This window comes from Urocitellus parryii, chromosome 7, assembly GCF_045843805.1.
Source record: "Urocitellus parryii isolate mUroPar1 chromosome 7, mUroPar1.hap1, whole genome shotgun sequence".
NCBI classification, from domain to species: Eukaryota; Metazoa; Chordata; class Mammalia; order Rodentia; family Sciuridae; genus Urocitellus; species Urocitellus parryii.
The window spans coordinates 16,375,970-16,392,942 of NC_135537.1; the positions used below are offsets into that span (position 1 = coordinate 16,375,970).

The 16,973-nt window shown below is 42.8% G+C and overlaps 1 protein-coding gene across 1 annotated transcript in view; it reads right to left on the reverse strand.

Annotated features, from left to right (window-relative positions):
• The window catches only part of Fer1l6 (fer-1 like family member 6), a 113,498-nt gene that overhangs the window by 68,312 nt on the left and 28,213 nt on the right, over nucleotides 1–16,973 (reverse strand). Inside the window, exons 13-17 of the mRNA XM_026407638.2 lie at nucleotides 12,450–12,570; nucleotides 10,746–10,846; nucleotides 7,245–7,335; nucleotides 3,248–3,367; nucleotides 1,445–1,597 (exon numbers count right to left, since the gene is read on the reverse strand). Coding sequence (XP_026263423.2) covers nucleotides 1,445–1,597; nucleotides 3,248–3,367; nucleotides 7,245–7,335; nucleotides 10,746–10,846; nucleotides 12,450–12,570 — 586 coding nt within the window. The remainder of the gene's footprint in view (nucleotides 1–1,444; nucleotides 1,598–3,247; nucleotides 3,368–7,244; nucleotides 7,336–10,745; nucleotides 10,847–12,449; nucleotides 12,571–16,973) is intronic.

Below are 16,973 nucleotides of genomic sequence, written 5' to 3' on the forward strand. Positions count from 1 at the left end.
AAATATTTAGGAGAGAGTAACTTTATACCATTTTCTAGTATTTTTAGCACAGGGGCCTTTTGAAATGATTTGCTATTTTTAAGACAAATGTTTCCTGTCTCCCTAACATTCTCTGAATGGAGAAAGTTAAAGAAAATCTCTGATCTTTGTGGTAAATGACTTGGGTGAAAATTTTTGTTTTCAGTTGACACTTTTCTGGGAGTGGGTTTAAAATTTATTTTACATATGTGACAGAAAATAACATGCGGAGCCACAAACAACTGATAGGTCATGAAGGGGACACGGCACCATAATTAGGTTCTCAGATATGCTGGTGTTCCATCATCTGAGCATTTATCCAATGATTACTGTGCCTGAGCAAAACTGTGTTCCTTGCCCAGATTTCTTCACTGTATTCTCACAACCATTCCATAACTGGGTAGAAAATGGGATGAACCATTTTTAAGCAGATAAAGAATACTAAGCAACTTTCCCAAGATCATATAGCCAAGAAATATTGGCCATGGAATTCTATTATAGATTGAATTAGGTTCCCCCAAAATTCATATGTTGAAGTCCTAATCCTCAGTACTCAGGGTGTTACTTATTTGGAAATAGGGTCATTGCACATGTAGTTAAGTTAAAATGATATTGTATTGGAGTAGGGTGGACCCCAAATCCAATATGACCGATGTCCTTATAAAAAGAAAGCCACGTGAAAAGACAGGTACACACAGGAAAAGAAAGCCATTCAAATATTGGTGTTATGCAGGCACGAGCCACAGAACTAATCAGAAGCTAGGAGAGAGGGCTGGAACTGTTCTCTCCCTGACATCTTTACAGGGAACATGGCCCTGTCAACATCTTGATTTGGGACTTCTGCTCTTCAGACTTATGAGAGGTGATAGTTCCTGTTGTTTAGGGTAGTTCTTGTGTGATACTTTGTTATACTAGATCTAGCCGACTAGCAGGAATGCCCACCTAGATTCACCCGATGTCAAAGTGCATGCTCTAAATCATGATCCCACACAGGGTCACATGCTCAATCACATGGGCCCTTAATCTACAGCGTCCAACAAGCATAGCGACATTACATCTCAGAGCTGGATGGCACTCAAAGCTACTAATTCAGCTGCCCACTGCCATATTTATATCAATGTTTGCCCAGCATCTGTGGACACCTGGAAAAGTGAGGAACACATCGTGGACTCCCATTTAGGGACTGTTTCCTTGTAGGGTCTACTGTGGGCCTGGTTTTATCCTCTGAAATCTCTTTCTCATCTCTCCTCTCCTCCTAATTTGAATCACAAGGGACAGGGTGTTCCAGTTGTCTTCATACCTTTGAAAGCACCGGGGAAGAGTCAGACACACACACACACACACACACACACACACGAAACCCTGAGCCATCCAGAAAAAAACAGAAGTTTCCCCTTTTTTGGTCAAAAAAAGAGTGCAGACTTACTTTGAGGAAGTGAGTTTGGATCCTCCCGCAGTGCTTGCCCATCTGCTCCCTGACTGGGGAGTAGAGCAGGTCTTTGGCAGCAACGCGGGCATATGCCACTCTCTTGTTATTGCTGAGCATCCAGATGAAGACATCAGGGATGGTGTGCTGTGGCTGCACGACAGAAGGAAAGGGGTCCTCAGGTCGGTGCTTAGCAAATGTACTTCCAAGAGTTCTCCCAGCCAGAAAGAGGCCCTCTTCCATGAAACTAATGCTGTGACCTAAGCCATCTGGGTACTTATGCAACCAAGCCAACTGCAGCTTCTTTGAGAAGAGGAAGCCTTGGGTCATGAATTAGAAGTTCAAATAAATCCCAGATGCCAAATTGCTCACTGGGCTTTGAGGACATGTGAGTTGGACCCACGATTTGGTGTTGGTGGCCTGCTTTTCTCCATCTGTAGAGCAAACATTTTTCTACAACTTCCCATGAATTTCTTTTCCAATGCAGTAATAATGACCTAGCTTCTTAGTATTAGACCTTCTCAGAGCCAGATAACATTTACAGAATATTCAAATGAAAAGATAAAGCCAAAAGCAGATCTATAAGAAACTTTATAGCTAAAACATAATTGCCAAATACATAAGTGGTTAATTCAGAAGAATTAAATTAGACTAAAATGCACATTAGGCTTTAAAGGGCAGCTAATCAGATAGGGACTGCAGACTTCCACACCAGTGGCTCATTATGTTGGAAGTGTCTGAAATGCTCATTTCTAAGCCAACATAATTACACAAATAAAAAGGAGCTATGCTGTTATAAAGTAGGCTTTGACACCTGGGATAGAAGCAAATGTTCTGTCTTGCTCACCCTTGATAGTCAGGTATAATTGGTACCCAAAGGGGGCATCCATCTCTTCTCTCTGATATGGGAACAGTGACAGGATGGTTTTCCTGGTCACAGAGCTTAAGGCTCAATGCTTGATTTGAACATTCTGGGTTCTCATTAAAATTCCGTGTCTGCCGACTGCCTGGCTCACTGTTTCATATGCCTCCAGGGAGCAATTGGTTTGAGATGAGAATTAAAGCTTTCTAGAACAACAGGAGCAGTAAATCTTTTCCTCTCTCTGAAACCTCCCCCCATAAACTCTGGCTCCAAAAGGTTCTATACATTTTCAGTCTTCAAGAAAGAAGTATCTGACAGAAGCAAATATGATTACTTTTTAATGATCATTCTAGAAATCACCAGGATACCACTTACAGATGACTTTGAAATGGGATGCTGGTCAGGTGTGGTGGTGCACACCTGTAATCCCTGGAACTCAGGAGGCTGAGACAGGAGGATTTCAAGTTCAGGTCAGCCTCAGCAATTTAGCAGGGCCCTAAGCAACTTTGTGAAATCCTGTCTCAGAATAAAAAGATAAGAAGAGCTCAGGATGCAGCTCAGTGATAAAGCCCTCCTTGATTCAATCCTCAGTATCATCAAAAAGAGAGAGAAAGAGATACTGTGGATCTTTACTAGATCTGAGTTTAAATCCTTTTACATTTGAAAACCAATCAAAGTTCCCACCATCAAAGGGCTTGATTCGAAATTTCTTGAGTCTGTTTGGGAGCATTCTTTTAATATGCTGAACACTCAGGATTTGTAGAAAACTCAATAAAGCCATATGTGTCTGGTTAGTTTAAAAATCTCTTTTCTCATCACTAAACTAATAGTGCCTGCGCAGGTCCGCTCAGCAGGGCTTTCCCCTTTCCCAACACTCAGCCCTTGTGAGGAAGACATCTATTCAAGCCTTGCAGAGGAGGTTTGCCTGGAGAGGCGCTTACCTCGTCAACCAGGAAGCGGATTTTTTCCACAAAGTTTTGGGCTTCGTGGATCATTTCATCAAGAGAGAACCTCTTCTTGCGCTGCTCCAGGATGCCCTTGGCCTCCGTGGCCATCGCCTCCTAAAACAGAACAAGAGTCAGTGGAGATCTTTCTGGAAATCTGGGCAACGAGCGCTGTTCTGATGTTGGAGAGCCCTGAGTGTGCTTCTAGCTCCACACTGAGCCCCAGATGACTTGGGGCGGGCCACTGCTCATTATTTGAAAGTCACTTTAAGGGGACACAGAGACAGTGAACACAACTCTCCTTCCTTAGACGGACGGGAAGCTGAGACCCACAAAGGACAGAAGCCTGTCAAGGGAACATAGCTCTGTGAGCTGGGGCCTGAATCTAGGCTTTCTGAAATACTCAATAATTACAATCATGGCAGGTACTTTTCCTGAGTTCTTTCTCCATGCCAGCCATATTCATGCCACTGTGTTGATCCTCCATTACTCCTCTCAAGACAGAGAAAGCAGAGTGATACAGCTGGAGTTGATGTCCAACCAAGGCCAGAGTGCCTGTCCTTAGCCACTGTGTTCAGCTCCTGGTCCTGGAGGTCTGACAAGGCTCCCAGCCCAAGGGGACAGCCCCTGAGGAATGCCACCTAGAGCACCTTAGAGTGGCTGGAACATCTTTGTTTATTTATGTAAATTTTGTATTTTTAAATTTTTATCAGAACATCATATTTATACACAGTAACTGGGTTCATTTTGACAAAATCACATATGCAGGGAATTTGGTTTCAAGGCCCATCCACCCCACTTTTCCTCTCCTCCCCCCTCCCCTTTTCTTCCTCGGCTACTGTATTAAACTTCCTTTCTTTTACACACAGAAGTGCAATTCTCTTTGACATGTTTATATATGAATACGACATGATTTTGTTAAACTCATTACATACACCTTCCCCTTTCCCTCCTTCCTCCCTCTCATTCTCCTATATCTGCTCCACTGACTTCTCTGTATCTTTATGATACCTGATCCCCTCCCCCACTGCCTTCTCTATTTTGCTCTAGGTTCCACATATGAGAGAAAACATTTGATTGAGTCTGGCTCAGAAAATTTCACTTAGCATGACTTTCTCCATTTCCATCCACTTATTGGCAAATGCCCTTATTTCATTCTTCCTTGTGGCTCAGTAAAACTCTATTGTGTATATAGACCATATTTCCTTAATCCCTTCATCTACTGATGGGCATCTGGGTTGATTCCATATTTTGACTGTTGTGACTTGTGCTGCTATAAACATTGAACTGGCTGTATTGCTGTAGGCTGCTGATATTAGATCTTTTGGATAAACACCGAGGAAAGAAATGGCTGGGTCATACGGTGGTTCTATTCCTAATTTTCTGAGGGATCTCCACATTGCTTTACAGAGTGATTGTACTCATTTGCAGTCCCACCAACAATGCAAGAGCGTACCTTTTCCCCACATCCTCACCAGCATTGTTACTATTCGTGTTCCTGATCACTGCCATTCTGACTATAGTGACAGGAAATCCGAGTGTAGTTTTGATTTGCATTTCCCTAATTGCTACAGACACTGAAATTTTCAGAAATTTGGGTGAAACTGTTAGGGTCCTTTTTTTCAGCCCACATTTATGAGTTTAGAGGAAAGAAAAGCAAAAACAAAAGCCAAACTCTTAACGGTGCCTTCTAGGGCAAGGGGTCCCTTGCATGCCCAGCCTGCTCCATCCTAAGGCCTGAGTCCTTGGTGCTTCCTCTGCCCAGATGTTCCCCAGACTCCACATGGCTTCAGTTTAAGTGTCACCTTTGTATGACCTTCTCCCACATTTTCCTGATCACCGTGGCTTTAAGCAGCGTCCTTCATCATCATAACCTGCGACCATTTTTCTGCTTTGGCTGTGTACCTGCCTTTCTGTCTTCTTTATTAAAGTGAAAATTTTGTGTAGACGGGGACCTCTTCTGTCCAGTCCTTACTTTGTGTTGTCTGACAGAAACACTGTCACATAACAGTGACACACGCCATATTCCTAGCTGAGCAGGTGTTAATGCTGTGGAATGAATGAACCACCATCAGTCTATAATTCCTGGAGGTTGAGCACTGTGTATTTTGGGTGTGTGCTCCCAGCAACCAGCACAGCACCCGGCATGCAGAAATCCTCTGTTCATACTGGCTGAAGGAACGGAATCCTGCTATAAACCAGGACTAGGCTAGGAGTCAAAGCCTGGGACAGGGGTGGGACATGCTGCTTCCTTTCCCTGAGATGTTCACAACTTGATGAAGTGAAAGCAAAACATGCAAATGATTATCAGGGTACTAGATAGGGGCAAAGCCAGGCTTCATGAAGATGTAACATTTAAGCTGTCTTTAAAGGTGAAATGAATTCGTCAGGTGTCTAAGAAGACAAAGGACAGCCCAGGGAGGGAGAACAACCACATGTGGAGATAAATAATCAGCAAGAGCCTTAAAGTGTGGGGGTACAGATGTAAGGGAAAGGAATGATGGAGGATAAGAGTGGGATGCTATGGCAAACGGCCCCGCGTCCCAGGGAAAAGGAATTTGGACTTCAGCCTCTGAAGGATTGAGAGACTCCGGGGATTTCTTTAGGCACAAGTGATCTCAGATTTGTTTTAGAAAGATCTTTCTGGTTGTGGTATAGAAGATGGATTGGAGGAAGACTACTGCAATATGCTTAGGCCAGAAAGTGGAGAAAGTCCCGGGGGCAGAATCAATAGGACCTGGTTATCTCAAACTGCTAAATCAGTAGTCAGACTGTCTAAGGTGAAAGATAAAGAGTCAGAATTGACATTTAGGCTTCTTGTTAGACCAAGAGCTGTAGCTGGTGGCGCCCATATAGGAGGAAAAGCACACTCAGACAAGGCCTTGGGCTCAGTAGGACATGTTGAGTCCTAGGTGCCATGAGCCAAGTACCCAAGACTTCAACCAGGAGGCTGCAGGCAATGATCTGGAGATGAGGAGGGACACCAGGGCCACTGTACAGATGAGGTTGAAAGTAGGGGATTGTTCAGGCCAAGAACTGTGGGATGGTGAGAAGACAGAGCTCGACAGAGCACACGCAGTGGAGGGTGTTGCGGAAACAGCCCTTCAGCCAGAGATGCGGAGGAAGAACCAGGGCAGCAGGATCTTGTAGGAGGACAGATCCAGCCTCCCTTGGCTGTGCTGGAGGACAGAAGAGAAGTGTTCCGGACAGAGGATGAAAGGGGAATTAAGACAATTCATTTTAATCTCTGGACTTCAATTGACTATCCATTAGCTATGACCTTTAAAACATCATTTAATAATTCTGGCCTCCACTGTTGTCTTTAAAATGTCCTTAAGAAGTTAAACACTGAATAATTTTTTTTTTTCAGAACTGTTATGGCCTCACACAAAATGTCCCTTGCTGCCATTGCTGGAACTGGTTTGGAGGTGAGATAAGCAGGGCCTGGCTTGTTCTGGCTTTTCTCAGTCAACACTCAGCAAGGGTCAAGCAGCTCTGAGGCACCTAGAAACATCAATGAGCAGAGCGCAGGTCTCCAGGGCCTGGAGGGGAAGCCATGATGGCCTGTTCTCAAGATGTGCTGAAAATTTTTAACATAATCCTAACAGGAGGAAGGAACTTGAGGAAGGGCAGAAAAGGTATTTTTTTTCTTTTTTCTTTTTTTTTTTTTTTTTTGGTCTCTTGATTTGTAAGGCAGACAGCCTCGAGAAAGAGTCAATAGCCTTTAAGAAAATACAAGTGTCAAGAAAATGCAGAAGGGGGACTTGGTCAGAACAGGAGTAGAGTGGAGGGCCTCTTACTCATCCTGGTCAATCTTCAACCCACATTTCCAATGTAACATAATCTCCCTTCTCCCTCATGCCTCTACACCCCACAAACGTGCGACCTTTAACCCTTATCCTCATCTGGCCTGTGACCTCTGCTTCATCCACGAGGTTTATTTTTAAAGCACATGTTTTAACTCTGTTAAAAGTATAAATAGCTTTTCACATACCAGCTCCTGCCAACAGAGCGTCAGTCGTTTCTTATCTAAAGTGGTTTGGTTCAACATCTTGGGCTTTTTTTCTGCTTCAGAGATAAAGGCGCTGCAAGAGAAGAATCACAATTTTGAAGGCCGCTTAGTGAAAATCCGTTTATAACTCCAGAGATAGGCAAATGTGCTTTCTACAATTCAGTGGAAAGCTGATGGAGACCCAGAACCAAGATTTTTCATTTAGGATTAGCAGGGATTCATAAACTTTTCTAAGAGACCTAGGGGAATTAGAAATGATGCCCTGACCCGGCATTGGTTTGTGGGAATGAATGTTTTTCCACTTTGTTTCATCAAATATCCATTGTGATTGTTATCAAAATTCATAGCAAAAAAAAAAAAAAAGCCTCACAAAATAATGCTGTTTTCCTTCATCTTGCAAATTTAAAACACAGCAAAAAATTCCTGAAGAACTATATGCAAAACAAATATTTCAGACTTAATGCTGAGACATATCCCCACCTTACTAAGTAGTAACATTTTTTGGAAATAAATTTAAAAATGTGTTCAGTAGTATATTACTAAAGACTGTGTGTACAATTCAAGAAGAAATGACAATAGAAAAAAACTTTAGGAAGTAAGATTTTGTCCTCCTTCGTGATAACTTAAATGCAAACTAAAAACAACACAATTTTGAATAACATTCAGAATGAATAGTATTCAAGGTTTGTAAAAGTGTGGGATAGAGAGGAGAGTGTGTGCTGTTGTAAAAGAGTGGTAAAATGCCTTAATGTTTTAGAGACTATTTAACAGCACCTACCCACATTTAAATGTACATTATATGACTCAAAAATTATACTAGAAATCTTATCCTTTAAAAATAACTGAATGGTCTTGCAAAAGTATGTTTATACAATAGCACCACAATAAATGGAGACAGGTTAAATATCATTAGGAACTCGTTTAGTGTGTTTGGACACACCCATCACTGAATATTGAAAACACCTCTTACAGGCTCCTGTAGAAAGATGTGTGTGATTTATCACTGAGTGAAAACACAACCTGCTGAGCACCATGTGTGATGTCATTTGGGAAGAAATAGAGTGTTTTTATAAGTGTGTGTTTATGCAGAAAATGAGTATGTGATTGCAAATTCAGAAAAAAAAAGTCCAAGAGGACAAATCAATCTCTTCTCTCTGAAGAGCAGAATTGGAGTAAGAATTGAAAAGGAAACATCTACTTTATGATTTTTTGAAACAATGAACATGTAGTCCTTCCTCGATGAAAACAAGAGCCACTTTTAAGGGGAGTCTTGGATGCCATGCCTCCCAATAAGAGCCCCAAACCAGAGCTCTGCCCAGTGGCAGTTGGAGGCCTTGCCGGAAATCCACTTTGGGTATATTACTTAAGTTGCACTTTTTCTTATTTTTTTAAAAATAATAATGATTATATTTTGAAGCGGGAGTTTGTCGACCCTTTCCTGCTTTTTCCAGAGGCTCAAAGACTTGCATTCCACTCTCCAAGATGGAGCAGACATGGTGGATGCTGAAGGTTTCCTTCCCCACAGGGAAAGAAAGAATGTATTTCTTCATCAAAATTGGGAAAGCCAGGCGCAGTGGCGCATGCTTGTAATCCCAGCAGCTCTGGAGGCTGAGGCAGGAGGATTGAGAATTCAAAGCTAGCCTCAGCAATGGCGAGGCGCTAAGCAACTCAGTAAGACCCTGTCTCTAAATAAAATATAAAATAGGGCTAGGGATGTGGCTCAGTGTCTGAGTGCCCCTGAGTTCAATCCCTGGTACCCCCCCCCAAAAAAAAAATTGGGGAAAGTGATAAGGCACATGCTTCCATCCATCTTTCAGACCAACCTGTCTCTGGCTGTGGGCAGCCTTGTTACCCCTAGGTGGCAAGTGGCTTGGCCTTGTTGCAAGGAGACTGTGAAGTCCCACTGCTCAGCCATAAAAAGGTGGGGAGGGACAGGAAGCCAAATTTGTCCTCAAGTCCAAGCCGCTTTCTCAAATCCAGGCTTAATAAATTTAAAATTAACATTTTGATCTCCGACCCTCACAAATATGTTTTCAGTTAATTGGAAATTTGAAGAGAAAGGGGAAAAATTAATTATCATCCTAAAATAATCTCCTAAGATAAAAACGTTCTTAAGCTATTAATTTGTTCACAAACGCTTTATAAAGATGATCAAAGGGGACCTTTCCCTTAGCTCACAGCCTGCGTGGCACTAATATATACTGCTGATATAAGAAAAATAGGAAAAATGCTTATTTATTTCTTTGCTTTCTTTTTTTATAAAGTGAAAACGGTTGGGTAATTGAGAGATTAGGAAAGACATAACTTAAAAAAACAGAACATCAGGGTTAGCTACTGCCTGCTTTCTGGTTTTACCTTTCATCAAATCAATCAGACTCCTTTTCTATTAATTCCATTACGGTCAATTCTCATTTTGACTCAAGCCTGGACCTAATTCATTTCAAGAGTTGATCCATGTTGTTTCCATATGGGGTAGTAAGCAGCCTCTAACATGGCCCCCAGGGAGTCCCACCTCCTAAAATTCATGCCACTCTGCAGTCCCCTCCTTCTGAACATGGGCTGCACCTAGTGACTTGCCTCTAATGGAATACATCAAGAGAGATGAGATGGCACTTCCAGGTTAGGTCATGGTAGACGGTGACTTCCATCTCACTGGTATGTTCTGTCTGACTCTTCCTGCTTGCTGACTAAATCAAGCTGCCATGTTAAGAGTGGCAGCTTAGAGTGGCCAGCACAGCAAGGAATGGAGGGGTCTCAACCCAATTAACAGGGAACAGACATTCTCCACCTGGCAGCCCACAAAGAACTAAGTCTGTCAACCATCATGGGAGTGATCTTGGAAGTGGATCTTTCCTAGTTGAACTTACAGGTGACTTCGTCCCCAGACAATGCTTTGATTTTGTACCCAGGGGTGGTCCTGAGCCAGAGGACCCATTTGAGCCACCCTTAGATTCCTGGCACACACAGTCATAGATGCAATCGTAAATTTTGTGTTAAGTCACTGAATTTTGGGGTAATTTGCTACTCAGTCATAGGTAATGATATACCCTCTATTTTATTTTTTATTTTATTGTCTACCATGGAATAGGAGTCATTAATTAGCAAACATTAATGTGCCCTATGAAACATGTAATTGCCATATTTGATATAATTTATCCACTTAGTTGTCTAAATAGTTTGCTGAGTATCTACCAAATGGCAAAACACCACACTGGGCTTAACTCTGTGAACACTTTTCTTGTTCCATGAAGATTCTCTGCAGCAGTCTCTGTCTTTCTTTTGATCTCTCCCCGTTGGCTTATGGCTTAGTTATTCAAGTGTCAGGAAGCAGACTTTGGTCCACAGGTTCCAGCTAAATTACTGAACAAAATGAAGACAGATGTAATACTCGGAGTGTCCATCGGACACATGTGAAATGGACTATTTTTTTCAAGGTCATTAAAAGCCAATCCCGTGCACGCTCAGCTCCCCTGTGCCAGCTACCTGCTTTGATTGATGAAATCACTGAGCACCATCTTCATTTTCTCTTCAGGAGCCTCCTCTGAAATCTTGATCAGCTCTCTCACTTCCTCTATACTCTCTTCCTGCAAACAAATGGCAGGGATGGAGGGGTGAGACTTGTAGTGGGGAGACTGATGGAAACAACCTAAACATGCCATTCAGCTCTTCTTTGTTTCTTTTAGAAATGGAGGAAGAATGCTTCCTTTCTCTTGTACTTGAAGTGGAAATGCTGCTGCATTCTGACTTTGAACCTTGTTTTTCTTAAGAGAACTGGTCTGGAGGCAAGGCTTCACATTGCTCCAAGTCATTGCTTCTACCCCAGATCCATTCCTTAACCGGGTACCACTCCCTCAGAGTCCACTATGGGGGAAATCTCATGTCATGAGAAATAGCTAACAACACAGAAGGAATTAGATACAATATCCAAAACTCCAAAAGCATGTTCCAATTAATTTCTCAAATAGTCGTAGAATCTTATTGAAAAATCTCTGAAAATAAAGAGCTATGCATACAAGTGGTTATGAGATTTCAGCCAGGAGGTTGGGTAGACTACACGTGGAAATGGCTGTATATTTGTATACTTAGTAATTGCATGTTTCCTTTTGGCCTAAATTCCAGGATTCCATTCAGTAGCTTGGAGGTAAATGGCACCCAAGGGCAATTATGTGCTGCCACTACTTTGCTAGAATGTACAAAAACTGTATTCTCTGTCATATGCCAAAGTCTGATGCATGGGACATGTGCTCCTCTCTCTCCACCTTCACTATAAGAAGAGGCAACATCGTGGAGTGGTTAAGGATGTGGGCTCTGGGGTCACACTACAGAGTTCAAAGGCAGGCTTACTGCTGGCAAGTGAACCAACCCTTTCATTCTCAGTTTGCTTCTCTATGAAACAGGATAATAATAGTTCCCACCTATTAAAGTGTGAACTTCAATCCTGTTAGCCATGATTGAAGGGATCCTGACACTAATAACAAAATTAGGAATGGGTATTAAGGGTTACTATGGCTTCCTGGAAAACTTCTGATTTGTTTTGTCAGGACTCTTAGAGATAAGCTATTCTCTCTGAGGGAAAAGCAAGACCAGCCTTCAGAAGAGAGTCTGCACGTCTACATGATGTCACAGCATGACCCCAGACCAGGCCTCTCTGACCACTTTCTGTGTCCAGCTCTACAATCCCATGGCCAGAGCCAACACTTTTTATATACAATTAAGATTATAAAGCAAATGGAAGGAGAAGTTTGTTCTTTCCTTATTGTAGTTTTTAATGGAATAGAAGAGATAAGACAAGGACCCTCTGGTGAGGTGTGTGGACTGCAAGTAGAGGCATATGGAGGTGTGGGAAAGTGTGGGAGTGGGGACAAGAGTTAGTTGAAGCCAGAACCTATCAATTCTGTGACAATGTTTTTAAGCTCCCACCCTTTGGAGATTAAAGAATCAACCTATTGTTAGGTCCAGTAACTGTAAGAAGCAGAGAAGGGACATGAATCCGGACAGTTTGATTTAAAGTATAGGAATTTTGCAAAATGTCTTCTCATTTCTCTGGATTCACATGGTAGGAGCCACATGCACCCAAAATGCAGTATCTGGACTGAAACTAAGACCCTCTACTGGAGAGATTTTTTAAAATCCCTTCTGCCTCCACTTTCCTTATGTACAAATCCAACACCTACCGAAGTCACTTACCAGGAGATCTGCCATTTTCTCCAGCATGTTGGACCAGTGCAGCCTAAAGGTCTGATCTCCCCAAGAACTGATAAAGGAGACACAAGGCTTCTTGGCCTCAAACGGCAAATAGTTGTAATTCCTGAGAAAGCACAAGGGGTCTGAAAGTCAGTTGGCAATCAGTATTCCAGGCAGTGCCAGCCCCATGTTCATGTTTTATATGTGCTGGTGGGATGCAGTAAGAGTGGGGACAAACTATCACACTGGTAATACCATCCTTGGCCCACGACTGGAGACCCAGGGACAATAAAGGGTGAAGAGTTAATGGCTACATTGAAAGGTATTAATAGCTACCAGTAGATCCAGGGTGAGGGTCAGAAATGGTCAGCAGAGGGCAGGATTTATTGGACAAGACTTTCTTTGTGGAAGCTTAAATTGAGAGAGGAAAATTGACTTCATTTTTTATTGTCTATATTCTAGATACACCACAAGGATTGATTGAGATGACAGATGTGAATGTATTCTGTAAACTAAAATTGCTAAGGATGGTGGAATGTGATGGACATCATTATACAAAGTACATGTACAAAGACTTGAATTGGGTGTCAACATACTTTATATACAAACAGAGATATGAAAAATTGTAGTATATATGTGTATTAAGAATTGTAATGCAAAAAAACAAAGTATACATATATATATAAAGGCATAAATTGGTATGAACATACTTTACATAGAGATACAAAAAATTGTGCTCTATATGTGTAATAAGAATTGTAATGCATTCCACTGTTGTCATGTATTTAAAAATAATAATAATAAAAAATTGCTAGAAAAATATAAGGTACTAATATTTTTAATGAGAGTGAAGGTGTCCCAAATGAAATTTCAGTATTTGGCTTGGCATCCATCCATCTATCCATCCATCCATCCATCCACCATTCATCCATCCTTCTGTCCACCCATCAATACTTACTGCTGTCAAGCATTGGTGCTAATAATGCAGGTGAATTGCTTGGCAAAGAAGGGACAAGAGGGATAGTAAAGTTGCTAAAAGGGGAAGAGGTAGAGCCACAGGGAGTGTTTGAGGGTGACATTGGATAGTGAGCCAAGAGCAATGGAGGACAGAAAACAAGGAATTAATTTGCAGACTCAGTTCCCAAGGAGGAAGGGGACAGGTGCTGAGGCAGGTAAGGTGGGAGGGTCGTGGCAAAAATTTAGAAGTTCCTACCTAATGACAGCTATTTTCTCAACTTGGTTTCCCTCAGACCCCTAGTAATTTTCTCAGACACCTGGGACTGTGGAAGGCAGGCCAAAGCAAGCCCCCAGAACAGGTGTGGTGGTGCAAGTGGCCCTGGTAATGTGGACAGTGTCTGGAGCAACACATCTACAGAGGGTGAGGCAGGGAAACAGAGAAATAGGGAGGAAACAAACTTTGTTTTTATTCCTTAGAAACTAAAATGAATTTCTGCCTGATAAACTGAATTCTGACCTGAATTTCTCCTGAAGTAGACAATAAAATTAGCACAGAGGCCCCCTGGCCCGTTCTGCAGAAAATAAACCAGCAGGTGTCCATTCAGAAAAGAAGCCAGATAAGTTCTTGGCAGAAATTGAGGTTGTTGTTACAGCAGGAGATGACAACAGCAAAACAGGTTAGAAATGAAGCCACTCTTCTTGTTTTCTCTGTTTTTAAGTCACTGTGTTGAGAATCCTGCAATTAAATACATTCCCACCCAGTATGGTCCCAAGCTCTTTGGTTTGGGTCATTCTGTACTTATTATGTTCAGGGCCTTTGACTCTAAATCTCAGATCCTCCTGGCTGTACTGGGACGACACGGATCAGGAGGCTGTGGCTTCTGAGGCAAGCTGCAGTGCAGATGGAAGGGCACCTCGTGCCAGTGGAGAGAGAAGACTGCCAGCTTGAATGGCTGTCCTGACTCAGGACCAGCCTTGTGACTTAGGGCAAGGGTAGGTCTGGAATCCTGAAAATTAAATAACGGCCCACTGTTGGATGTCTTCCGCTACAATCTCATTCCTGACCTCTGACCCAGATCATAAATAGTATGCAAATGCACATGCTTTGTAAAATTAGAAAGCCCAGAACATGTATACTGTTGTATTTTATTGAAATAAGTTGTGTGTGTTCATACATGTGTGTGCATGTGTGTTTGTGTGCACGTGTGTGTTCATGTGTATAGCAATTTAGTATAGACAGACTCTTCCAATCCAGCTGCTGCCTCTCTGGTTTGCCACTATGTGGAGAAAGCCTCAATATAGTGACCGAGAAGTAAAAAGGAAGGCCAGCTCTACCAAAAACCACCACCATGACTTATTTTTGATCTTCTAGTAGCACTCAGATATGCTCTATCCAAGATGCCTTGAGACCTCTCAGCTCCTCCTAAGCCCTTCCCATACTCCACCCTGAAATCCCACCAATAGTCAATAATGAGCTAGTCCAGCAAGGTGAGGAGGGTGATTGGAGGCAGAGTACCTCTGAGTAGCCTCATAAAGTCTCTCCAAGCTGCAGATCCAGTTGTAGGATTCACTGATGTCTCAGCTTTGAGAATGGAGTTCAAGGACAGGGAAGTTGGGGATTCTTTCATCCAAAAAGAAAAAAACAACCATGTATGGATGCCAAGGAGCCAAAGAGACCCCAAAGAAGGGGATCCAGGGAGAGGGGATGTACTCCATGAGAGGGAGGGTTTAGAAAATGTAGAGAATGCTCAAAAATAAGAGGAACAGCAGCTAAGTTAACTGCTTTAACTTCCTCCACCTACTTTGACCAACCTCTTATGCCTTTCTCATCTTTCAGAGTGTCTCCTTTTCTATGACCTATCCCAACTCTGCCTCCTCCCCAGCAGGCTTAGTCACCTACCCCTTCTCTAATCCTAGGGTACCCTGTGCCAAGCCAGTAACTCCTTGATTCATCGAAAAATACGTATCCACCTCTACCAGGCACAGAGCTGAGGAGATAAACAGGCGATGGCACAATGCCTGCCTTCACTGTCCCAGAGGGAAGACAGGTGAGTACAGACATCTTAAGCCAGTGTGATTTGTGCTTGCTGAAGGTGTACGGAAGTCCATACCAGGCTTGGGGTCCAGGGGAAGGAGGCTGGGCTTACTCTTGAAGGGTGCAAGGAGCTGGCAGCTGAGGAGGAGCCTGCTGCCAGAGAAGCATGTCCAAAGACGCAGAAGCAGCAATTAGCAGGACAAGTTGAGGATTGCACAGCTGGAGGAAGTGGAGTGGGGTGGGGTGGGGGATTTGTGGTGACTCCAGATGATGCTGGAGAGTAGATGGGGATTAAAGCCATAAGCTCCAACCCCTGGAATTAATTCTAAAAGCACAGGGAGTCAATGAGGGATGTGAATCAAGGGAATATTGGTTCAGCAAGTTCAGTGAGTATCTTGAAGAAAATCCAAGCCAGGTAGGAGATTTTTAAGATAATTCAGGCCAAAGATGCTAATGGCCAGAATTAAAGAAATAGCATTAGATAGGAAGAACTAGAATTGATCAGACTTCATCCCTGATTGAATGTGGGCATGAAGGGGGAAAAAAAGAGCAACTGACAACCTTCCAGTGGTGGGTTGGAGGACTCAGAGAATGGCGGAATGAATCCATAAAATAGGAAAGATAGGAGATAAGGAGAAAAGTTATCTGTGAAAATGTTGAGCCTGGTAAATGATCTGTGAGATGCCCAAGTGGAGGTGTTTGGATCTGATGTTCAGAAGAGAGCTGTCAGGGGGATTTGGGAATCCTTATTATCCTAACAGTGGTCAGGAACCCATGAGTCAGTTCCCAGAAATAGTGTCTAGGTCAAGAAGTGCAGAGATTAAAGAGATGGCAATATGGCCTTGTAGTGGCCTGTTGAGAGCCATCTGTGGGCTGTGTGTGGACTACTTCACACACATCGCAGCCTAATGAATAGGAGAATCTGGTGTCTGGGGACTTCCAGTGGACATTTCCTCTGGCTAAGACTGCCCAGACACATTGTGAGCCCTATTAAGCTCTTTCTTCCATTGGAGATGGGGTGACCTGCTGCAGCCATACAGCCCCTCTGAGATGGGCGTGAACTGCCAACATGCCAATCAACCTGCTGACCGCAAGACATAAGGAAGCAAGACTGCACCCCTGAACCCTTATCCCTGCCTTTAATGTACCCCTCAAATAAACCACAGGAGCCATTTTCTAATTGTCTAGCCCAAGCTCCTGTGTGGACTGGACCTATCAGGGCCTCCACCTTTTGAAAATCTATCTTTCTGACTTTGTCTTTTGTTCTAACTATTCTAGACTTTAATGTCTTAGGTGGCTTACATCCTCCTGAGCAGGAAGAAGAACCCCCTAATGAGTTTGCTGGATACCTCCCCATAGTGGCCAACGTAACATGGCTGGATTCCCATCTCCCACGTGTGAAATGAGGAAAGCCATCCAATGACATCAGAGATTTTTTTCACTCATAACACAAGATTCAACAATAGAACACTCTTACTATATTTGCTTTTTTATTTTCATAAATCACTTGATTGGTGCTTGACACTATTTTCTTA